Source organism: Caretta caretta, chromosome 11, assembly GCF_965140235.1.
Source record: "Caretta caretta isolate rCarCar2 chromosome 11, rCarCar1.hap1, whole genome shotgun sequence".
Classification (NCBI taxonomy): domain Eukaryota; kingdom Metazoa; phylum Chordata; order Testudines; family Cheloniidae; genus Caretta; species Caretta caretta.
Genome location: NC_134216.1, coordinates 67,938,630 through 67,964,495, shown reverse-complemented (window position 1 = coordinate 67,964,495; position 25,866 = coordinate 67,938,630). Strand labels below are relative to the sequence as shown.

Here is a 25,866-nt window from a genome sequence, read left to right as displayed (position 1 = left end):
AATACCCATGAGGAGCAGAGACTCCAGGTTTGTCTATTACAGACAGATCCTTAGTGTATCTGAACTCTTGTGGTACCAAATACAGGATTGGTACTGAGGCAGTAGCCAAGGATGCAGTAGGTGAAGCCGATGGTACCATTGATTGGGGAGGGGCGGCTATGCACGGACGGTATCTGGTGCCATTGTTTGTTTGGTACTGAGGGTGCCAAATGGGTAGGCACCAATGGCAGGGCTGAGCCCAACAGTTCCAATCCATCGTGCTTATGCTTGCTCTCCTTGTCCTTGGTAGAGGGTGCTGAGGCCCTGTTGGAGCCATGTCTCTCCTTTGAGTTCTGGGACTTTTTGGCCATGCTGGTACTGGATGAGGAGTCCCATGATTCAATGGTACCAAGCCCAGAGGTCAAGGCTTCAAAGACCATTGATCTGGCAGGCGACTTTGGCTTGTTCAGAACTGGCTCCTTAAGAAGAAAGTCTGCACCCCTCTTTTTGGAAGTTTTCCATGAAGCCTCCAAAGTCTTTACTTTCTTAGGGAAAGCCTCCACCGAGGTTGAAGGGGAACTGGATCTATCTGGAGACAGAGGTACAGGAGGGGGTCTCCTGACCTGACTCAGAAGTTGGTTGAAGGGAGCATTCCATCATCAAGAATCTGAGTTTAATCTCCCTATTCTTCCTTGCTTGGGATTTGAGGGCCAAGCAGAAGTTGCACTTCTGGGAGATGTGGGACTCCCTGCAGCAATGGACACACTTAGAGCTGGTCTACGCTAAAGCTGTAAGTCGACCTAAGTTATGCTACTTCAGTTATGTAACTGAAGTCGACATAACGTAGATCAACTTACAGAGATGTCTATACTGTGCTAAGTGAACAGGAGACACTCTCCCTCTAACTTCCCTTCTGCCTCTCGGGAAGGTGGAGTACAGACGTTGATGGGACAGCGCTCTGCCATTGACTTAGCTTGCCTTCACCAGACCTGCTAAATCGACACCACTTCTTGAATCACAGCAGTGCCAATTTAGCCAAAAGTATAGACAAGTCCTGAGAGGGGCTGTTGTTCATAGGTGTAGCCTCTCAACAAGAGGCAGTGTTTAAAATATGGTGAGCCAGGCACACCCTGCCAGGAGAGTAAGGCTTCCCAAGGGGAGGGAGAGGAACAAAACAATCCTTCACTACTTATCTTTAACTGACTATAATTATCACTAACAACTACCTATATTAACTAATCCTAAACAAACTACTTCAGGAAAATCTGAATACAAGATAGTCGAGGCACGCTCAAAGCAAACACACTAAGAGTCTGCCTCAGGCTGATGCAGATGAGAAGGAACTGAGGGCAGTTTGCCCTCTCATCCTTATATAGTCTATTGTTGTGTAGCACAAGGAGGCATAGGGAGCATGTGCGGCTGATGAAACACTGCTCATGGAAAATCTCAGATCAAGGGTTCAAGAGGCACATATGCACCTGAAGTGGACACCCACAGAGACACTACTTGACGTAGAATGTTTATTCCTTTTGTTTGTAGCAAAATTCTTGTCTTATGAAAAGGAAACCCAAGTTCTAACAGAATTGAGCCTTTAAAAATGTAAGAGAGCTTTGTTTTTAATATCTTATAAAGATAGATTATTATTCATTTGTATTATGGAACCAGCCAGGTTAGGCCCCATTGTGCTAGGCATTGTCTAATATTATTATAAGAGACAGTGCCTTCACTGAAGACCTTAAAATCTTAATAGACAAGACAGACAAGGGTGGGAGAAAGTAGGTATTATCCCCATGTTACAGGTGGGGAACCAAAGCAAAGAGCAATTAAATTACATGCCTCAAGTCACACAGGAAGTTAGTGGATGAATAGGGAATTGAACCCTGGTCTTTGAATCCCCACTGAGAAGCCTTCCTACGGGAATACCCTTCCTCTCAACCTCCTCTGTGAATAAACCATTTATTCATGCAAATAAAAATTAAACTAATGAATGTCTACATTTTAATCGTGACACCCTGTACAAGAACTTTCCACTTACATCTTGTTAATTTCACATCTTGAACATCTGATGTGTAGAAGCCCTAAACTGAAAAAAAGACCGATTAAATGTATTTTGTCCCATTATATTTATTTCATCCATTAACAGCAGGCGCATACTGTAGCAGCATTTCGTTTACTCTTTATATCGCATTCAGCCAGAGTAAATTCATATTGCAAGTGAATAATGATGTACCTTGCTCATTTTAAATTTCAATCATTGAATGAGAGACTGGGAGGCCTATTGAAAGGACTGTCTGCTGGTCAAAAACTAATGAGTTTTTTTTTTCCCTTTTTTGAATCTGAGTCATCGGTGTCATGGTAACAACGCATTATCAAAATCTGATTAGTATGCCCAGCAGCCTTATAAGTGATAGCATGCTTTTCTAATTGTATTTTCTGTTCTCAGAGAGGAGTTTGATGTTCATAAGAGGTGAGACGATGGCAGTGTTCTGTTTATCTATAAGTTTGATACTGCAGGCACCTATGTTCAATGCAACCTGAGCTGCCATTCATTGAAAAAAAAAAAGTCTTCTGTAGTATTTAGGGAAATGGAAGACCCAACTTCCCATTCTTCCTCCCTTCCCTTGCCTCCCCCACCTACATTTTTTAATTCATTCAAATATCAGAGCGATGCCCCTTTGATACATCGTACTGCCTCTAAGTATTAGGAGGGTATTCTGAAACAAAGGCACCATATTTAGGGTCCGAACCTACATTACTTATGCACCTGAAACTCGCAGTTAAGGCAAGGGGAATTTTGGGTACATAAGGAAATGCAGGATCAAGTCTGCAACTTTCCATCTTACTCAATAATAACCCATTTCAGGAAAGCACACAAGCACGTATGCAAGTCCCACTGAAAAAAATGGTACAAGCTGAAAATTAAGCACATACTTAAGTTCTCTCACAAATTGGGATGCATTCCTGCACTGAGGCTTAAAAGAGCACTGCTACTTCTTTTTCCTTTTTAAGATTCAATTAACATATGAGAAGCCAACAGAAGCTTTGAAATTAAAAAGATTTTTTTTAAAATTACTTCTGAAGAACAGCAAAGATAGTGCCTCGCAATGAAAAAAATGCAGATTTGAAGGCTTAATAAGGCTTTAAGTTAAAATTTGGGCTGCGGAGTCAAGCAGATATTCACTATGTTAAAATACAAAGAGCTCTAACTACAACTGCAAGCCATGGTTTACAACATACATCTGATGCAAAATCATTTTACTGTGTACATCTCCAACCTCAGGAGATGAAAAGCTAAGTTTTCCAGAGTACAATTAAATTACATTTTTCTATAGAATAACCATTAACTCTAAATATTTTTGGACTATTTCAGTAACTTATGACTGTTTCCTGTTCTGAACATTACTTTGTCTGCAAAATCATTTGACTTTCTATAAAAGGGTTGGGGGGAAGCCCACACACCTATTCCTTAGGGAAATTTAAATATTTTAAATAAGATCCACAAAAATGATTAATACAAGGAAGTCAACTGTCCTATACAACTAAAGAACACGCAATGTTTGTCACGGTGCAGGGACACACAGAGAATGAACACAGCTAGACTTAAAAAGCTCAGTACTATTTGTTCGATGCACCGGCATGTGCACCAAGTTTGGGGCGTACAAAATATCCAGAGCAATCAATCTTAAGTCAACACAGTGAAAGCCAAAGGAACGTTTATCTACATGTTTAGAAATTCAGCAGAGAGCACAGGGTTACACTGAGAATAGAAAGTCATCAAAGCAAGCCACCAAGGAACGAAAAGGCAAACAAGCACTTCCCCAGAAGGGATTAGCGCTGGTTGAGGGTACTGTTTGTACTAACCTTGGATGGAAGCAGCAGCCAGAAAGCCAATCAGTGTGGCCTTCGCCCGTCATAATGATGTTCCCATTAGGAAAGGCCCACATCTTCCAGAGGCGGTCATCACTTGCAGTTACCACAATGTCTTTCCGAGGATGCAAAGCCAAACTACAGAAGAAAAGAAAGACATACAAGAATTTGATTCAATTTAATCTTATTATATCTAAATAAGATATCTAAAGAAATCTAAAGCAACATGATTTGATTTTAGCAATAACAAGGTCTACATTACTATGATTTTGGATGGTGTGTGTAATATTTATGCTCCCAAAAGTTATAAGATACACAAATCCTTTATCTGTTACAGGCCTGATCCTGCTTCTATTGAAGTAAATGGCAAACCTCCCATTGACTTCAGTGGAATCAATACCAGGTTCAAACTCTTAAGGCCCCTATTCAATAAGGCACCTAAACATGTGCTTAAGTGCTTTCCTGAGTTGATCCCCTAAATGAGTGCAATACATAATTTAAAAATATAAATTATGAACCCACAAAAGCAATGTGAATCACTAACACTGTTCCAGAAATAATATCCTCTGAAACATTAGCCTGTGGGCCTTCTCAAGACAGATGGGTTACAGGAAATCAGACTTTGTGCTAGTGTACTGTGTCCATGAGCTTAAGATCTCCTCAGCACACGGACATTACTGAAATCTGAATTACACTACAGTAGCTCTGGTTTATTGTTAATACTTCAGCCACTACTAGGCTAAGTTAAGTAAATTCCTTTCAGTTCTACTCTCTGATTGTTCTACAGGTTTTCCTTTTGTGTAATGAAGTAATGAGAACACAATGGCTAGGACATTATGCATCTATTATAACTCTTAACTGAAAATTCCTTCCAACACAGTCTATTTTTGGTTTGGACATTGTGCACCTACAAAAGAAAATGTGAACCTGTGACAATGAGCATTACCAAATTCTTTTTATTTTGGCTTAACTGTTTGACTTAAATCAGTATAGCGATCAACACTGTGCTTGGTCCTATGTCCAAGAAGGACATAGACTCATGGAGCAAATGGCTTCAATAGACCAACAATACAGTTCAAAATCAAAATGGAATGAGGGATGAGAAACTATTTTTTTAGACGGATGAGAGAGATAACATAAATATCTCAATATTAGAGTTGATCTAATGGTAGGTTGCACAGAAGAAGTGTTTTATGGTGGGATCAGAATGGAGAGAATGGATACCTAGCAGCCAAGTAGAAGAGAGTTTGACTCATAAGAAGTACATAAATGTTACACCAGAAAAATCTCTTGTTCCTATAACCGCTTTCTTCTACACATAAATAATCTATTAATAATTATTCCACAGTTTCACAAACCAGCATTCTCTCCTCTAGTAGGCTAAGAATTTAACACTTCTTCAAATCTATCATAAAAACTCACTTTTTCCAGTTAGCTTTCCATCAAGAAATATCCACATATGCTCTCCTATCTCAAAGCACCAACTCATAGTACAGAAGTATCTTCAGTTTCCAGGGATTTAACAATTAGACACTCATTTGGACAAGGATTCTGAATCAAAGGAGGAGGAGATCTTGGCGCTCTTGGACAAAGAGGAGGATTTTGCCCTCCCATTTACTGGGGGAGGAGAAAGAGGAAATGATATTATTCACATTCTACAGTGATGAATATAGAATAATTACATTAGTTAGACTGGTAAGAATTTGGTCTGCAGCTGAGGAGGGAGTAGAAGGAAATGTCACAAGAAAAGAAAGATCTCCAGCCTATTACAAGGCAGAGGAGAGGCGTAATTGGTATGGGTCAACCTGCCTCAACCCAGAATTCTCATTGATATAGGACTCTCCCAGAACACAGGAAAATCTGTGATAACATGACTGTATCTGAGGCCTTGCAAGGAAAGTAGTATTATTGCCAAAATGGGGGAGAGGCAACCAGGAAGGAGGCCAGAGCTACAAAGGAGAGTTCAGAATAACACCAGTCATAAAGGGGAGTCCATGGAGATCAAAGATAGAGGGGCCCACGAGGGTCTTCTCACCCTCGGAAGACGACATGGCAGGCTGGGTTAAGTTGGAGCTTCCCAGCTGGCAAGCACATGTGGGCAAAGCCATTGGCAGCGTGGCAGGCAGGAGCAGAGCCAGTGCACATGTGATGATGGAGCAGACGTCGGAACACAGTTTTCACCAGGCTGCTGCTGAGATTCCTCTGGTTTAGTAGATGTAGAAGGAGAATGGTAGGAGAGAGGAAGAACAGAAGTAGATTCCCAGCAAGGCCTGTAGAAATGAGGTCTGCTCAGAGACAGGAAGTTCCTGCAGTGAAGCTGCTCTACAGCTATATTGCACAAAGCATTTTTTTAGGCAGCACTAGTGCCTGCCTACAATGGGAAAACTGAAAGCCTGAGGCTTTCCGCTTGGTTAATCTCATTGTTGAGAACAGCTGGATTTCACTGCTGTTTAAAAATTACAAAAATATCATTGAATACCTCTTGAAATCTTGATGTCAACCCAAACCTAATACTTTATCTTCTGACTGCCTCTCCCATCTGTAAGTTTGTCTGCTCTGCCTTTCACGGTACTTCCATAAGTAGTTAACTAAGCTGCCACTAGTATGCCTTTTCTTTTTGGGTGTATACAGTGATCAACAGGTTCTGACCTCAGCTATCAATCATCCCTTTTATAAAAGTCTTCCTACATTCTGAGACCTGCTAAAAATCTCATTCACATCACCTTCACTTCCTAAATTCAATTCAAGATTGCTGATGGTTTACTCTAGATTCATATCCACCTCCTCATTCCACTCTTCCAACCTGGCTGCTGCTTCATGGCTTCCCTACAATTGTCCATAGCTGGAAGTTGCTCATTTGCTTATCCGGCCCCATCTGTCTGGAACATTTTCTTCCCTGCCCTCCAAAGCACAACAACACTTCCTTCTCTTCAAAGCCAGCCTTTAGACCTTATTTTCTTCTTAGCATTTCTAAAGTGTTTTGTGATGCTCTTTGTTAAGAATGCTCTGTAAAAAATAAGGTGTATTATATATCAGAAGAAATAAACTCTTGCAATTGGAATGGAACTCACACTGTACATGTTATAGACTTTTCTTTTTAATTGCAGAGCTCCTGTAAAATGATGCTGCGACCCAAGTGTGTATTCCCCCCCACCCCCGCAATGGAATTGTACAGGCATAAAGCTAACACCATTTAATGAACAGGAGGCTGGGTGACATCACCACCACTGAGCTGCTTCTCAAAATGGGAAGCACATTCATCCAAAAAAAGAGTGCTATACACCATTGAGTGCCCTTGTCTTCATTTTTGGCAACCTGGCATTGAATTGATTCTTGTTTCATCTTTGTACACACCGTCTAATTATTTCCATCACAGAAGACTCTGGGTGGATTAGGGTGAAAATCAATAACAGGACGTGTGTTATATGAACGTTCGTTTTCTCCTCCTCTTTTTTGTGTATGTGTGCATGTGGTGGGAGAAAGGGACATAGCTAGCAATAGGAGAACTCTCAGACATTTGCTGCTGTCAAGTTGTGCTGTCAAGTTGTATCTATATACCCATTTCAACAGCAGAAATCATTGAAATGTCTTCATCACTTGCAGTGGCAGATATGTAATGCTTGCAGTAATTTGCTTTAAAAACATTCATGTATTGTATTAATGTACCTTGACTGAACAGCAAACAAACATACAGCATCTTAAGGTGCAGGCAAAAGGTAATTTCAATGTAAAATACATACTACATAAAAAGCTACATTAAAATAACATTTTTAAGGTTGTGATGTCAAGCACTCAACAGTTAGGAAATGCCAGAATTAAGGTTGCCTGTGCAACCTTAATTTGGCCCCCTTTGTGCATATTCTGATCACAAACTATTATATCCACAGAACCCTGGCCTCATTCAGTGCACAGGATGGACAGAGGTCAGTGAAAAGATAGTTAATGTCACAAAAATATTAATGAATTTATCTTCACTATACTTCTCTGAGGTATATTTTGTCCCCATTGCACAAACAGAGAAAACTGAGGCACAGAAGGATTAAAGACAAAAGTTGCTTATTAATTTTTGGTGGCTTTCTGAGACACCTACGGCCTGATTTTTCAGTGGACTTACATTTTTATAGCACTTTATATGTTCTAAGCACAGCTCCCACTGACTTCAACAGGAGCAGAGAGTGTTCGGCACGTCTTCAAATCTAGGCCCCGGTGCCTCAAGTTGGGCACTCAGAAAACAAGCAATACAAAATTAGTGGCCAATTATGAAAAGTTTGGTTTAAGTAACTTGCCCAGCACCATATGAGAACCCTGTTGCAGAGTTAGGGATAAAATCCAATTCTCCAGGATGAATTCAACTGCATTAGCCATGAGACCATCCTCTGTCTTCCTGAAATCCCCTGCCTCACTCACTACGCACTGCCAATTTCTGCAACAACTGAGGCAGGAATCCCTACAGAGAACAGCCTCATTTACGACACAAACTGATTCATCCCCAGATCCAGTACAGCCTATGCACTGAACGAGGCAGGGCCTCTGTGAGAAAATAGTATGTGATCATGTAATTGAAGACAGTATCACAGTGCATACAAACAAAGGGGCTGAATTAAGGTTGCATGGGCAAGCTTAATACAGACATTTCCTAACATTTGAGTGCTTGGCTACATCAACATTTTTAATATAGGTTTCTTGGGATGGTATTTCCTACGTTTTTACAAAAACTGAAGTCAGAAAGTCCATCATGTAGGGCCACATTGTGTTCCCATATGGGACATCAGTAGGACAGGGACTTTTCGATCCACAGCCCAATCCTCTATCAGTTGAGTAATGGAGTCACTGAGAGAAGTGGTGAGTAGTCATTCTCTGTGGAACAGTCACTAGACGGATAGGCAATACATCTTTTGCCAGTGGGGTGTCACAGCTATTTGCTGACCACAAAGAAATATTGAGATTCAGGAATCCTGGATCCAGATCCAGGTTCTGGAAGGGATAATTCTCGAGTGGTTATAAACTCTTCTATCCCAATCCCCATCATCCCCAGCTTCTATGTTCCTCTCAACACCACCACCACAGTTCTTCCTCCTGTTACCCCTCTCTTCTCCTCCACCCCTCTGCATCTGAGACAGGCTTCTGCTCTAGTGCCACCTACGTGCCAGTATGGGAAAAAGTTTCTCTACTCAGCTCTGATGCCTTGTATCTCAGTGGACCCTGGCATCTGGGAGGAGAAATTGCAGGGAAAGTGCTGCTCAGCCTCTGATGCCCCCAGGATGGTGCATGCTCAGTTATTCCGTGGGGATAGCACATGTGTAGACCAATTGATAAACAGGAGCTGTAGGAGGAGGGAGCATGACTGGTGCAGATGGAATTTAGCTGCCGAGCTCTAATAACCCTCAACTGAGCATGTGCAAACTGTAATTTTCAGAGGTTCATGATTTACCTGAATTTGAATGGATTTTCACAAGGACGGGATCCTTGACACCAGGGCAACCCTTCTGACAAATTTTAAGTCCCTGGTCCAAAGCATGGAGACACTAGAGTTTCTCAATGAAACAACTGTAAGATTTTAACATGAGTAAAAACAGTATATTTTCCCATAATCTCATTCTCAGAAACTTAAAAAAAAATCAGCCTGAGTTAGACAACTGGACATAAGAACATTAGAACGTCCCTCCAGCCCAGTGTCCTGTCTACTGACAGTGGCCAATGCCAGCTGCCAAGAGGGAGTGAACCTAACAGGTAATGATCTAGTGATCTCTTTCCTGCCATCCATCTCCACCCTCTGACAAACAGAGGCTAGGGACACCATTTCTTAACCTCCATGAATTTATCCAGTTCTCTTTTAAACCCTGTTATAGTCCTAGCCTTCACAACCTCCTCAGGCAAGGAGTTCCACAGGTTGACTGTTCATTGTGTGGAAGAACAACTTCCTTTTATTTGTTTTAAACCTGCTACCCATTAATTTCATTTGGTGGCCCCTAGTTCTTATATTATGGGGAAAAGATCTCTTTCCTGATTATTTGTAGCTAAATTAGCCCCCATCATATTCTATGTATAGTTGGGGTTATTTTTTCCAATATGCATTACTTTACATTTATCCACATGAAATTTCATTTGCCATTTTGTTGCCCAATCACTTAGTTTTGTGAGATCTTTTTGAAGTTCTTCACAGTCTGCTTTGGTCTTAACTATCTTGAACAGTTTACTATCATCTGCAAAATTGCCACCTCACTGTTTATCCCTTTCTTCAGATCATTTATGAATAAGTTGAACAGGATTGGTCCTAGGACTGACCTTGGGGAACACCCTTCTCCATTCTGAAAATTTACCATTTATTCCTACCCTTTGTTCCCTGTCTTTTAAACCAGTCCTCAATCCATGAAAGGATCTTCCCTCTTATCCCAGACAACTTAATTTACATAAGAGCGTTTGGTGAGGGACCTTGACAAAGGCTTTCTGGAAATCTACGTACACTATGTCCACTGGGTCCCCCTTGTCCACATGTTTGTTGACCCCTTCAAAGACATGATTTCCCTTTACAGAAACCATGTTGACTTTTCCCCAACAATTTATAGTCTTCTATGTGTCTGACAATTTTATTCTTTACTATTGTTTTAACTAATTTCCCGGTACTGATGTTAGTCTGTAATTGCCGGGATCACCTCTAGAGCCCTTTTTAAATATTGGCGTTACATTAGCTATCTTCTGATCATTGAGTACAGAAGGTGATTTAAAGGACAGGTTACAAACCATAGTTAATAGTTCCGCAATTTCACATTGGAGTTCTTTCAGAACTCTTGGGAGAATGCCATCTGATCCCAGTGACTTGTTACTGTTAAGTTTCTCAATTAATCCCAAAACCTCCTCTAGTGACACTTCAATCTGTGACAATTCCTCAGATTTGTCACCTATAAAAGATGGCTCAGGTCTGGGAATCTCCCTAACATCCTCAGCCATGAAGACCGAAGCAAAGAATTCATTTAGTTTCTCTTCGAAGACTTTATCGTCTGTAAGCGCTCCTTTTGTATCTCCATCATCCTGGGGCCCCACTGGTTGTTTAGCAGGCTTCCTGCTTCTGATGTACTTAAAAACCTTTTGTTATTACCTTTTGAGTTTTTGGCTAGCTGGTCTTCAAACTCCTTTCTGGCTTTTCTCATTACATTTTTACACTTAATTTGGCAGTGTTTATGCTCCTTTCTATTTACCTCACTAGGATTTTACTTCAACTTTTTAAAAGATGCCTTTTTATCTCTCACTGCTTCTTTTATATGGTTGTTAAGCCACAGTGGCTCTTTTTTAGTTTTTTTTACTGTGTTTTTTAATTTGGGGTATACATTTAAGTTGGGCTGCTATTATGGTGTCTTTGGAAAGTGCCCATGCAGTTTGCAGGGATTTCACTCTAGTCACTGTACCTTTTAATTTCAGTTTAACTAACCTCCTCATTTTTGCATAGCTCCCCTTTCTGAAATTAAACAGTGTTGGGCTGTTGAGGTGTTCTTCCCACCACAGGAATGTTAATTTCAGCCTGAACAGTGACATCCTGGTGAAGTCATGAACAGCTGAAATCAGGGTCTTATAACGGAAATTGTTAGGCTACATTAGCTTCACCTAACAGCTCCACCTATGATAATAAGATTATAGTAGGAAAATAGTACTTCAAATTGGCAACTGGATTCTGGAAAGTTTGTGCTACCAAACGAAGAAATATAGTTAGCATATCTGCCTGAAAAATATTTGCCACATATTGGTCAAACTATAGTAAGTCCTTTAATTATAAGCCCTTCTAAACAGCTCACTCAGCAAAACAAATCACCCTGTTTATTCACGAGATGGTAACTAAGCCCTCTTTGAAATTATCTGATTAAACCCATGGAATTTGTTGGGGGCCTTGACGGCTACATCTTATGCTTGCTAGGAATTTCTAGGGATGGCCAGAAGACAAAGTCAGTAAGGGCCAAAACCAGCAAAAAGATTAAGTACAGTGCATTCTTAAGTACTAGGAACACTGGCAGTCCTGTTAAAGTCCGTGAAACTACTCACTTGTGCGTGTGTGTAAGAGCTTTGCTGAGCTGCATCTTAAAAACCATGATTTTAGTGTTGCATAGAGGAAGTTTTGGTCTATTCCCAAGTCTCTCAGGTCATTACTAACAAGCAGTGAGCTCTAACAAATCTAACCAATTACTATAGATTCTAGTAGATAGAATAGCTTTGTTTGGATTGCATGTCTCCCTCCTCTGATGGAAGTAGCTTTTTGCACCCCAGTGGCAAAATTAGACATAGTCCAACTAGGCAGATGCCCATATATATAAGATCACCCCCAGGAACTCCTGTATGTGCATTTACTACTCAAAGTACAAACAGGAACAGTCAGAAACGGAGACAAGCAGAGGGAGCAGACTGATGTGCTCTCATTGGAAAAGCTATTGAGAAGAACCATGACACATAACAGTCTGAGGCTGCTGAAAATGCAAAGGCTGGGCCATGAGCTCCATTTACTTCCTCCCTGGGAGCACAAGGCTGGGTGAGGTAAAGGTGAAACAGGAGCCCATGTGACAATGAAAACCCCCCTGCTTCCTTCTTCAGCAATTGGGATGGAAGAGAAGCAAAAGAGAAAGTCCTTATCCCCATCCGTTACAGAGGAGAAGTTATTGTCCACATTCACCCCCTCTGAGATTTAGCCTTATTGATAATTCAAAAACAAACCATCAGAAAAACCTCCCCCTTAACAACCTCCTAGACTTTGCAGGTACTCCTGGTGTTCCTCTCTTAAACTACTTCCCTCTACTAGAGGCAGCTCATTCCACCTCCTTTATGTCTTCGTTGGAGCTAATTGGTCCCACCTGCCAGCTTACCTCAGCAGTAATTATTACCCTGGCTTCTAATGCAGGGGTTTAGAACCTAAACCTAGGATTATTTAGCCCCAAAATCCCTGCATTCCTACTCAGGGCCTCAAAGTCTGCCTTCTTGTTAGAAAGTGGCGGAGGGGAAGAAAATATGGAGTGAAAGCAAAATAAAAGTAAAACAAAAAGTAAAGCAAAACCCATCAACCAGAAAATAAACAATAGAATAGGGCATAGGCAAACCCCACAATGTTCACATAAACAAATCAGATTATTTCATATTCCTATATGCTGGCCTATGTTTCAGGGTGGATCTCAATTATGGGGTTTTCAAAAAAAATATATTCTATTGATATGGTTGGCCCTTTTTTTTATCCATGTGAGTTAGAAATGGGGAAGAAGAAAAGGTGCAAAAAGGTGGTTTTCTGCAGGGCACCAACATACCTACAGCCCTCTCTGCAGACCATCCAGCAATCCTTTGTAGACCACAATTCGTCAACTGTCCTAATCTTCCAAAGGCTTTCAATCCACTTCTCCAGAGATGAAAGGCTGAGCAAGTAGCCTATGGAGCTATCCAACCCACTCCTCACCTATATCCTGCATGCAAAATCTTTAGTCTCAGCTGCATACTACTCATGGATTCACAATTCATATGCATACTCATGAAGCTGCACCTCACTAATCTGTACTTTGTTATCCATCTACATTATAACTCACCCAAATATGGCACCACACTCAACAAAATGTAATAGCGGAGTGCTACATTGCAATGCAGTTTTGTTATCAACACTACATGGTTATACAAAATATTCTATAAATTAGAGTACATTATGAAATATTATCATTAATTGAAAATAAGCTAAAATTATATGAACAAAAAACTTTTATAGGTTTTTTGTTTGTTCACTTACCTGAAAATTAGCAAAATTCAGTAAGTTGCAATGGACCCCCCAAGTACTTATATGAAGTAGCTAGGTTTTACTGTATTGCTGGTCCAATATATAATCAAACCTGAGTAAATGTCCTATTCAAAGGTATGATGCTGATATTAAATATGCTGTAGGCCCCGATTCTGCAAAGATTTATGCTCATGGTTAACTTTATGCACTAAGAGTAGTTCCATTGACTCCACAGGGCAGAAAGTTAAGTGACTGCATAAGTCTTTGCAGGACTGGATTCTTGCTTGATTTGGTGGGAGCAGGAAGTCTCCCCACAGAGCCCACAGGTAATATGCAAATTATTTCCATTGTTGCATTCCAATCTATTGTGAACCTCAGCAACATAACTCTTTTGTCCAAATACTTATAAATAATAAATGTGTCATTATTTTACAGCATTATTTTACACTTTTTAGAAAGTCTTCACTGAAACATTCTTCGCTTTTGCTTATATAGCTTTTGCTTATTACTGATTACCAAATTTTTCTTTGCTTTTAATTCAGATAATATGCATGTTCCAATGTAGCTGTGTAAGTGTGCTCAGCAGAGGTTTTTTTTCTTTCTTAGACCTGCCTTCAGTTGAGATGTCAGGAAGTTGACAGACTACCAGTTTACTTTAGAGAAGACCGTTATACTTCCTTTGTGCTTGCAGCACCTGTGGACACTTAAGTTTTTATTTAAGCTTCATAGTTTAGACTGTGACAAAGCTGTGACTGCCATTATTTAAACAGATATATATTTTTAAACTATACCAAATTTAATCCAAATTTAGGCTAGCAGTTATTCGAACAAGCCCAGAAAAGTCTGTGTGAGAGTAAGTACAAGGCAAGTATCTTGTTATAACCCAAGGATCATATATATATATTCCTGATAGACCTAGTAGAGAACAGAGAATAGGCGGAGTCACTATTGAAAACTGTTCCTCTTCATAAGGCTATGAGCCAAATTCACAGGTGACATAAATGATGATGTAAATTACATATCAGCAGGTCAGTGTGCTGTAAGCAGGGCTGATTTGTACGTCCAAAGGAGAGCAGGGCAGGAGGAACAAACAGGAAGGTGCAAGTTAAAGCCGGAGGTAGCAACTTATACCCTCTTGTTACTTCTGTTTTCTGAGACACCTTGCCCTTTGCCCTTGGTGTGAAGGCTATACCTGCTCACATGGATTTACCAACATGTAATTTATATTCCCCTTGTAAATAAGCTCTGAACGTAGTCTAACATCTGGCACATAATTTTCCTGTAGCCCCTTAGTTCTACTGATAGTTATCTGAGTAATGACAGCCAAATTTCCTTTGTATCTCCACCACCCTGGACTAAACTGACAGTGCAGGAGACATGGGCCCTTCACAGAAAGTAAAGAAGCCGCTTTGCACCCTTTGGAGGGCTCCCAGGTGAGGATTAGATTGTGCCCATTAGACACAGCCCTGAGCAGAGGGCAAAGTGGAGCTGCACCTTCCCTGGGGAAACTCGGGTAGAGATTGCCTCACAGGATCAGAATTCTCTGGTGCAGAAGTGGTGTAGGCAGGTGAGCAGGCTGCATCAATCCCCAGACCTTGCAAAGGTACAGCCTGTTTTCCTCAGTGCCCCATGCACCAATATGCAGGGGAGAGTGGAGCAATGGACCCGTCTCCTCTCCACCATTTTGGGGCAGTGTACACCATGGGGGGCCCTTAGAAGTAGTAGTCCCTACACTTCATTTAGCACAGGAACAGTGAATATTCTTTTCCTTGGTACAATCTGACCATGTGCAGATTGCATGGATGTCCCTGTGACTCTCTAAGGATTTACTGGTGCTACCTACTTATTGTAATATCATCACTTACACTGAACACTCTTTGAGGCAGGGATCATCTTTCTTCTGCATCAAACCTAATAACTGTTGATCCACCTTACTCTTCGGGGAAGGGGTTCTAACCCCAAAAAGGGGACAGAAAGTTGTCTTGTTGGCATACAGCTGTATACTCCAGGGTGCCCAATAGGGCCATGACTGATAAGCATACGGATATTGGACTGGTGGCCACAAAGCAGGATCCAGGGGCCCTGTTCCTGTGAGACCCAGGCATTCTCCTTCTCTACTATTTTCCAATGGAGAAAATAGAGAGGAATATACCTCAAGTGCTCAGGCTACTCTTTCTGGTGAGCTACAATGCTCCTACCCCCTTCTCCCTGGGTTGGGGAAGTAGAAAGTACCAATGTCTCAACAGCTTTGTGAAGTACTCTGATTCTGGTGACTGAAAGCCTTGTTAGCACTGCTGATATTGTATGAACCAGCAACTAGGATTATGGCACCAAGCCCACAGACAGGTCACTCAGTGGTGAATATGCCCCAAGCACTGAAATGGATGGTACTGAGGTGCTGGGTACCAATAACAGTGCTAAAGTGTCTGTGTTAGAGGAATCTGTGGTCTGCAGTCTTACTGCAAATACTCTTCGTAGCCCAAACTGAGGCACCAAAGGGACCCACCTTAAGTCATTGGTTGCCTTTCAGCTGAGAGGCTTGAGATGAGTCTAACACATATTGATTCAAGTCTTGGTTCAGAGGTTCTCAGAGAGGGAGATCTATGTCTTGTGTCACCTGTGGAGTTATGCTCCTTCCTAACCCTTCTTGAAGAAGTCAATTTTGGATCAAATTTGTCCACTAGAGTCTTAGATGTCTCAACCCCAGAGCTTGGGGTGGAATCATGGCTCGCCCTTAACCTAAATAAAAGGTGCTAATATTGAGGGGCTTAGAAATATCACAGAAGGGGCATATCTTAAAACCTGGAGATTTAATTTTCATGCAGACAACTCAAACCCTGGTATCATGGGGTGGTGTGGAGCTCCAACTTTCTATGACTAAATTTTCTCTCTTTTGAAAGCCAATGGGCAAAATAAAAAGTTAACAACTATGATAACTAATCATTAGCACTAACTGCAATAGGGTCACAGAGAAGAAGGCAGATACTGCAGGAGTACCATCTGGCTGCCACATGCAGTAGGAAAAAACTGAGGGACGATTGGGCTCCCTCCATTCTTTATGCCCTTGGGTAGGGGGCAGGAGGACGTCGAGGACACAGGTGCAGCCCCAACAGACACTGCTGGCCAAAGGAAACCAATCTCTCATATATGGAGTGCATGCACACCAAGAGTGGAATTCATTTGGACAGGTTTCAGAGTAACAGCCGTGTTAGTCTGTATTCGCAAAAAGAAAAGGAGTACTTGTGGCACCTTAGAGACTAACCAATAAGTGAGCTCTTTAAAATGTGTATTCTAATCAAGGTGGGCCATTTCCACCTGGATTTGTGCTGGAAATGGCCCAACTTGATGATCACTTTAGATAAGCTATTACCAGCAGGAGAGTGGGGTGGGAGGAGGTATTGTTTCATGGTCTCTGTGTATATAATGTCTTCTGCAGTTTCCACAGTATGCATCCGATGAAGTGAGCTGTAGCTCACGAAAGCTCATGCTCAAATAAATTGGTTAATCTCTAAGGTGCCACAAGTACTCCTTTTCTTTTTTCATTTGGACAATCACACGAAGGACTACCTGACTGGCCACGATTTGGGGAAAGTCCTTCAGGCCTTGTGATTTTATTGCATTTGTTTTACAGTATTTGGAAAGTGAGTTTTTAACATTAGATATTTATTTGTGCTGGTTGTAGGCATCACAAAGGGAGAAAGAGAAAAGAAACAAAAAGCCTTCAAAGTACTCGAAAACACCCAGAATACTCAAAAACCCAGATTCACAGTTGTTTAGGGAAATCAGAAATGGCCCTCAGGATTCCTTTTATTCTGTAACATACACAGCAAGAGAGGACAAAGGAATATGAATAAATAAGAGATTTGTCTATTTGGGGCCATAACTGAAGCTGGGAATAATGAAATATTAAATACCACTGGTATTTCCATAAGTATGAGAGATGCATTTTGTGAATATTGATAATAAAGTATAATCGTCCTCCCCAAAACAAATAAGAAAAACTCATCTATCCACAAAAGCCCTGCCATTTATCAACCATGGTAAAGCACTATGGGACATTCAGGGTCACTAAATTCACTGACTATTCCTAAATCCTTTAATGTAAAGTATATCTTGTTCTAGTTGTATGAGAGGCTCCCCATGAATAATTGAAATATCAGACTATAAAAACACAGAGTAAAGATGAACCATTATGCTCTGATAGCTGAATTGTTAGTAAGGGTATCTCTAATTCAGAATTAATCCAAGGAGCATACCTCACAACTATATTGCCTTACAAAGGATTGCACCTTTCTTTTCAACATCAATTTATCTCCCTTCTATTCATTGTTGGTTGCATGAAAAATGCTAAGTCATTGGGGGAGGGATAGCTCAGTGGTTTCAGCATTGGCCTGCTAAACCCAGGGTTGTGAGTTCAATCCTTAAGGGGGCCATTTAGGGATCTAGGACCAAAAAAAAAAATTGGGGATTGGTCCTGCTTTGAGCAGGGGGTTGGACTAGATGACCTCCTGATATCCCTTCCAAATCTGATATTCTAAGGACATAGGAAATTTTATTTATCAGAGTTAATTACACTTTAATTCAAGATTCCTCTTCCATTTTATTGGGCGTTTTGTCCCACATAAGGATTTTGCCAAATTAAGAACTGTGCTATGTACTATTATGTCTATATACTTACTATAAAGCACTCCTGGAATACAATTTGAAAAAAAGAGATAATTCAACACAAAAATGTTAGAAACCATCTGCATATATCCTTCTTCAAATATCCCCCATTTTCACACAGTCAGAATCGAATAGACCAAAGTTACCTAAACTACTCATGCCAGACTCATGCCACTCTGTTCAGAATATATCCTCTCCTCCAGCCCCGTAATCATTTTTGTTGCCCTCCGCTGGACTCTTTCCAATTTTTCCACATCCTTCTTGTAGTATGGGGCCCTGTCATAAATATAAAGAGAAGGGTAAACCCCTTTAAAATCCCTCCTGGCCAGAGGAAAAATCCTCTCACCTGTAAAGGGTTAAGAAGCTAAAGGTAATCTTGCTGGCACCTGACCAAAATGACCAATGAGGAGACAAGATACTTTCAAAAGCTGGGAGGAGGGAGAGAAACAAAGGGTCTGTGTCTGTCGGTATGCTGCTTTTGCTGGGGATAGACCAGGAATGCAGTCTTAGAACTTTAGTAAGTAATCTAGCTAGGTATGTGTTAGATTATGATTTCTTTAAATGGCTGAGAAAAGAACTGTGCTGAATAGAATGACTATTCCTGTCTGTGTGTCCTTTTTGTAACTTAAGGTTTTGCCTAGAGGGATTCTCTATGTTTTGAATCTAATTACCCTGTAAGGTATTTACCATCCTGACTTTACAGAGGTGATTTCTTTACTTCTATTAAAAGTCTTCTTGTAAGAAAACTGAATGCTTTTTCATTGTTCTCAGATCCAAGGGTTTGGGTCTGTGGTCATCTATGCAAATTGGTGAGGATTTTTACCAAACCTTTCCCAGGAAGTGAGGTGCAAGGGTTGGGAGGATTTTGGGGGGAAAGACGTGTCCAAACTACGTTTCCCAGTAAACCCAGTTAGAGTTTGGTGGTGGCAGTGGAGATCCAGGGACAAAGGATAAAATTAATTTGTACCTTAGGGAAGTTTTAACCTAAGCTGGTGAAAGTAAGCTTAGGAGGTTTTCATGTAGGTCCCCACATTTGTACCCTAGAGTTCAGAGTGGGGGAGGAACCTTGACATGGTGGCAGAGTGGTGGGATTAACCTGAAATCATTTTGAGATCAATTTGAGATATTTTGAACTAGAAATACAGATTTTAAAAAGGAAAAAAATTTTTTTTTCCTTTGGGGCTGCTGGAAAGGAGGTCCAACTGAAAGCAGCTAGTTTTTTCTCTGCTTTGGGGCCAGAGCAGAGACAAAAGGGGATTATCTTTGTGAATTGCAGGTTTTCTTTACCTGGAGACAGGGTACTTAACACCTGCAGGGAAATTCACAGTCTTCCAAACCAGAGTTTTTTTTTTCCCTAAAAGTAAATGGGGCGGGGGGAGGGGGGTGTTCTACCCATTTGCCTGGAGACAAAAGTGGCAAGAGTTTTTTTTTTTTAGGATTTTGATTTTTTTTTGTTTTATAAGGAGCACGTGTTTGAAAAGGAATTTCTTTCCTTTGGGCTGCTGGTAAGCAGGTTTCCAAGTAGTTGGAGGTTTTTTGCTTTGATTTGGGGCCAGAGCAGAGACAAAGGGAATTGTCTTTTTCTGTAGGCTGACAATCATTATCAGAGAATAGGTACCCTATTCCAGCACAGCAAAATTTTACAGCCAAGTTCTTTTTGTTTTATTTATAAACCTCGGGTGTAAAGTTAGTTAAAAACAGAGAGGTTAGGATGACAGGATCCATGGCTCAACAAGAGCTGGAATTAGCCAGATTTCAGGCTGAGGAAAAACAAAAGGAACATGAAAGACAGAACTCCTGCGGCTGGAGAAGGAGGTACAGGAGGCTGCCCACAAGAGGTAAATGGAGGCAAGGAAGCATGTGGAGGAGGAGAAGGAAAAAGAGAAGAAGCATGTGGAGGAGGAGAAGGAAAAAGAGAGGAAGCATGAACTGGAGATGGAGAAGGTAAAGGCTCAGCAGAATATACCAACAAACCCTAGCAATCCTTCTCCAGGTACCACTTCCCATCCCAGGAAAGTTCCGCACCTACAAGGCAGGTGATGATACTGAGGCCTTCTTAGAAAACTTCAAAAGGGCCTGCCCTGGGTACAGCATCTCTACCGACCAATACATGGTAGAGCTGAGGCCGCAGCTCAGTGGACCCTTAGCTGAGGTGGCGGCTGAAATGCCTAAAGAACACACGAACAAGTATGAACTGTTTAAATCCAAGGCAAGAGTCAGAATGGGGATAACACCCGAGCAGTCTCGTCGGAGGTTCAGAGCCCTAAGGTGGAAACCAGACGTGTCATTTACCCGACATGCCTACCACATTGTGAAACATTGGGATGCCTGGATATCAGGAGCCAATGTTGAATCTCCAATAAATTTGCCCTTCCTAATGCAAATGGAACAATTCTTAGAGGGTGTTCCTGAGGAAATAGAAAGATACATCCTAGATGGGAAGCCCAAAACTGTAATCGAGGCAGGAGAGATTGGAGCCAGATGGGTGGAGGTGGCAGAGAAGAAGAAAACTGGTCGCAGTTGGAGCGGAGACCAGAAGGGACAACCCCAGACCACACCCTATTACCGGGGGCCACCCAAGGCCCCACCTACCTCCCAAAGAACCCTCCAGACCCCTTATCATCCCACCACCCCGTTCTCCAGCAACCCACCTTGCCCCAGTGACCTGTCAGCTGGACGATGTTTTAAATGTAACGAGCTGGGGCATGTAAAGGCCAACTGCCCCAAGAACCCCAACAGATTACAGTTCATTGCACCGGAATCACACCAGAGGTTCGCAGGCCCAGATACCTCCCAGATACCCTTGGAGCGGAGGGAAACTGTGAGTGTGGGCGGGAAGAAGGTCACCGCGTGGAGGGACACCAGAGTACAAGCGTCAGCTATCCATGCTTCCTTAGTGGACCCCAGTTTAATCAACCCAGAGATCCCAGTGACGATTCAACCCTTCAAGTCCAACTCTTTCGATCTGCCTACAGCCAAGTTGCCTGTCCAGTACCAGGGCTGGTCAGGAACGTGGACTTTTGCAGTCTATGATGATTATCCCATTCCCATGCTGTTGGGGGAAGACTTGGCCAATCATGTGAAGCGGGCCAAGAGGGTGGGAATGGTCACCCGCAGCCAGGCTAAACAAGCCGTGAGGCCTAGCTCTGTTCCGGAAACTTCTATCAGGACCCGGTCAGAGGTGATGGACCTGGACCCCAGGCCAATGTCTGCAACAGCAGTAGTGGATTCAGTCCCAGAGACCCAGACGGAACCAGTCCCAGAACCGGAACCAGCCGAACAACCAACACCAGACCCATTGCCAGCACTGAATCCAGTACTTGCAACCTCAACACCAGAGGGCCCCACAGAACCTGAACCAGCAGCAGCCCATAACCCTACACAAGAGGCTCAGCCACAGCCTGAACCCCAACATAGTGTCCCAGCAGAGAGCGGTTCACAGTTAACGGAAACAGCCCCATCCCCTACATCGCTTCCAGAGGGACCAAGCATAGGTCCACAATCCAATGAGGAACTGATGTCTCCAGCATCAAGGGAACAGTTCCAGACCAAACAGGAAGCAGATGAAAGCCTCCAGAGAGCTTGGATGGTGGCACGGAGCAACCCCCCACCGCTCAGCTCTTCTAATCAATCCACGTTTGTTGTAGAAAGAGGACTTTTATACAAGGAAATTCTTTCTGGTGGACACCAGGAAGACTGGCATCCTCAGAGACAGTTGGTAGTTCCAACTAAATACCGGGCCAAGCTCTTGAGCTTAGCCCACGATCACCCTAGTGGCCATGCTGGGTTGAACAGGACCAAAGACCGTTTGGGGGGGGGGTCTTTCCACTGGGAGGGAATGGGCAAGGATGTTTCTACCTATGTCCGGTCTTGTGAAGTATGCCAAAGAGTGGGAAAACCCCAAGACCAGGTCAAAGCCCCTCTCCAGCCACTCCCCATCATTGAAGTTCCATTTCAGCGAGTAGCTGTGGATATTCTGGGTCTTTTCCGAAAGACACCCAGAGGAAAGCAGTACATACTGACTTTCATGGATTTTGCCACCCGATGGCCGGAAGCAGTAGCTCTAAGCAACACCAGGGCTAAAAGTGTGTGCCAGGCACTAGCAGACATTTTTTTGCCAGGGTAGGTTGGCCCTCCGACATCCTCACAGATGCAGGGACTAATTTCCTGGCAGGAACTATGGAAAACCTTTGGGAAGCTCATGGGCTAATCACTTGGTTGCCACTCCTTACCACCATCAAACAAATGGCATGGTAGAGAAGTTTAATGGAACTTTGGGGGCCATGATACGTAAATTTGTAAATGAGCACTCCAATGATTGGGACCTAGTGTTGCAGCAGTTGCTCTTTGCCTACAGAGCTGTACCACACCCCAGTTTAGGGTTTTCCCCATTTGAACTTGTATATGGCCGTGAGGTTAAGGGGCCATTAAAGTTGGTGAAGCAGCAATGGGAGGGATTTACACCTTCTCCAGGAACTAACATTCTGGACTTTGTAACCAACCTACAAAACACCCTCCGAACCTCTTTAGCCCTTGCTAAAGAAAACTTACAGGATGCTCAAAAAGAGCAAAAAGCCTGGTATGATAAACATGCCAGAGAGCGTTCCTTCAAAGTAGGGGACCAGGTCATGGTCTTAAAGGCGCTCCAGGCCCATAACATGGAAGCATCGTGGGAAGGGCAATTCATGGTCCAGGAGCACCTGGGAGCTGTTAATTATCTCATAGAATTCCCCACCTCCAACCGAAAGCCTAAGGTGTACCATATTAATTCTCTAAAGCCCTTTTATTCCAGAGAATTAAAGGTTTGTCAGTTTACAACCCAGGGAGGAGACGACACTGAGTGGCCTGAAGGTGTCTACTACGAAGGGAAAAGTGCTTGTGGTGTGGAAAAGGTGAACCTCTCCATGACCCTTGGGCGTATGCAGCGACAGCAGATCAAGGAGCTGTGCACTAGCTACGCGCCAGCGTTCTCAGCCACCCCAGGACTGACTGAACAGGCATACCACTCCATTGACACTGGTAATGCTCGCCCAATTAAAGTCCAACCTTACTGGGTGTCTCCTCAAGCTAAAACTGCTATAGACTGGGAGATCCAGGATATGTTACAGATGGGTGTAATCCGCCCCTCTGGAAGTGCATGGGCATCTCCAGTGGTTCTAGTTCCCAAACCAGATGGGAAGATACGTTTTTGCATGGACTACCGTAAGCTAAATGCTGTAACTCGCCCAGACAACTATCCAATGCCACGCACAGATGAACTATTAGAGAAACTGGGACGGGCCCAGTTCATCTCTACCTTGGACTTAACCAAGGGGTACTGGCAGGTACCGCTAGATGAATCTGCCAAGGAAAGGTCAGCCTTCACTACACATCTCGGGCTGTATGAATTTAATGTACTCCCTTTCGGGCTGCGAAATGCACCTGCCACCTTCCAAAGACTTGTAGATGGTCTCCTAGCGGGATTTGGAGAATATGCAGTCGTCTACCTTGACGATGTGGCCATATTTTCGGATTCCTGGGCAGAACACCTGGAACATCTACAAAAAGTCCTTGAGCGCATAAGGGAGGCAGGACTAACTGTTAAGGCTAAGAAGTGTCAAATAGGCCTAAACAGAGTGACTTACCTTGGACACCAGGTGTGTCAAGGAACTATCAGCCCTCTACAGGCCAAAGTGGATGCTATCCAAAAGTGGCCTGTCCCAAAGTCAAAGAAACAGGTTCAATCCTTCTTAGGCTTGGCCGGTTATTACAGACGATTTGTACCGCAATACAGCCAAATCGCCGCCCCACTGACAGACCTAACCAAAAAGAAACAGCCAAATACCGTTCAGTGGACCGAAAAGTGTCAGAAGGCCTTTAACAAGCTTAAAGCGACACTCATGTCTGACCCTGTACTAAGGGCCCCAGACTTTAACAAACCATTCCTAGTAACCACAAATGCATCCGAGCGTGGTGTAGGAGCAGTTTTAATGCAGAAAGGACCTGATCAAGAATTTCACCCTGTAGTGTTTCTAGGCAAAAAGCTGTCTGAGAGGGAAAGCAACTGGTCAGTCAGTGAAAAAGAATGTTACGCCATTGTCTACGCCCTGGAAAAGCTATGCCCATATGTTTGGGGACGGCGTTTCCACCGGCAAACCGACCATGCTGCACTACAGTGGCTTCATACCACCATGAGAAATAACAAAAAACTTCTTCGGTGGAGTTTAGCTCTCCAAGATTTTGATTTCGACATCCAACACATCTCAGGAGCTTCTAACAAAGTGGCTGATGCACTCTCCCGTGAAAGTTTCCCAGAATCAACTGGTTAAAGTCATCCTTGAGATGTGGAAAATATTGTTAGTCTTTATGTACTTGGTAGTAAATTTAGAGATGCATGTGTCTTATTAACTCTGTTTTTCCTAGAGCTCCAGGAAGAAATCCCAGCCAGTGTTTCACCCTAGCTGAGATTTGGGGGGGGGGGGGTGTCATAAATATTTAGGGAAGGGTAAACCCCTTTAAAATCCCTCCTGGCCAGAGGAAAAATCCTCTCATCTGTAAAGGGTTAAGAAGCTAAAGGTAACCTCGTTGGCACCTGACCAAAATGACCAATAAGGAGACAAGATACTTTGAAAAGCTGGGAGGAGGGAGAGAAACAAAGGGTCTGTGTCTTTCTGTATGCTGCTTTTGCCGGGGACAGACCAGGAATGGAGTCTTAGAACTTTAGTAAGTAATCTAGCTAGGTATGTGTTAGATTATGATTTCTTTAAATGGCTGAGAAGAACTGTGCTGAATAGAATGACTATTCCTGTCTGTGTGTCCTTTTTGTAACTTAAGGTTTTGCCTAGAGGGATTCTCTATGTTTTGAATCTAATTACCCTGTAAGGTATCTACCATCCTGATTTTACAGAGGTGATTTCTTTACTTCTATTAAAAGTCTTCTTGTAAGAAAACTGAATGCTTTTTCATTGTTCTCAGATCCAAGGGTTTGGGTCTGTGGTCACCTATGCAAATTGGTGAGGATTTTTACCAAACTTTCCCCAGGAAGTGAGGTGCAAGGGTTGGGAGGATTTGGGGGGGAAAGACGTGTCCAAACTACGTTTCCCAGTAAAGCCAGTTAGAGTTTGGTGGTGGCAGTGGAGATCCAGGGACAAAGGATAAAATTAATTTGTACCTTGGGGAAGTTTTAACCTAAACTGGTGAAAGTAAGCTTTGGAGGTTTTCATGCAGGTCCCCCACATCTGTACCCTAGAGTTCAGAGTGGGGGAGGAACCTTGACAGGCCCCAAACTGGAAACAGTACTCCAGATGAGGCCTCACCAGTGTCGAATAGAGGGGAACAATCACGTCCCCCGATCTGCTGGGAATGCCCCTACTTATACATCCCAAAATGCCATTGGCCTTCTTGGCAACAAGAGCACACTGTTGACTGATATCCAGCTTCTCGTCCACTGTAACCCCTAGGTCCTATTCTGCAGAACTGCTGCCTAGCCACTCGGTCCGTAGTCTGTAGCAGTGCATGGAATTCTTCCATCCTAAGTCCAGGACTCTGCATTTGTCCTTGTTGAACCTCACCAGATTTCTTTTCTTTTCCTTGTTGAACCTCATCAAATCCTCTAATTTGTCTAGATCCCTCTGTATCCTATCCCT

The 25,866-nt window shown here is 42.6% G+C and overlaps 1 protein-coding gene across 5 annotated transcripts in view; it reads right to left on the bottom strand.

Annotated features, from left to right (window-relative positions):
- Positions 1 to 25,866, bottom strand: part of SPAG16 (sperm associated antigen 16) — a 754,420-nt gene that overhangs the window by 328,542 nt on the left and 400,012 nt on the right. For all 5 annotated transcript variants that reach the window (XM_075118125.1, XM_048869269.2, XM_048869271.2 and 2 more), the window contains one exon: positions 3,841 to 3,984. In XM_075118125.1, coding sequence (XP_074974226.1) covers positions 3,841 to 3,984 — 144 coding nt within the window. The remainder of the gene's footprint in view (positions 1 to 3,840; positions 3,985 to 25,866) is intronic.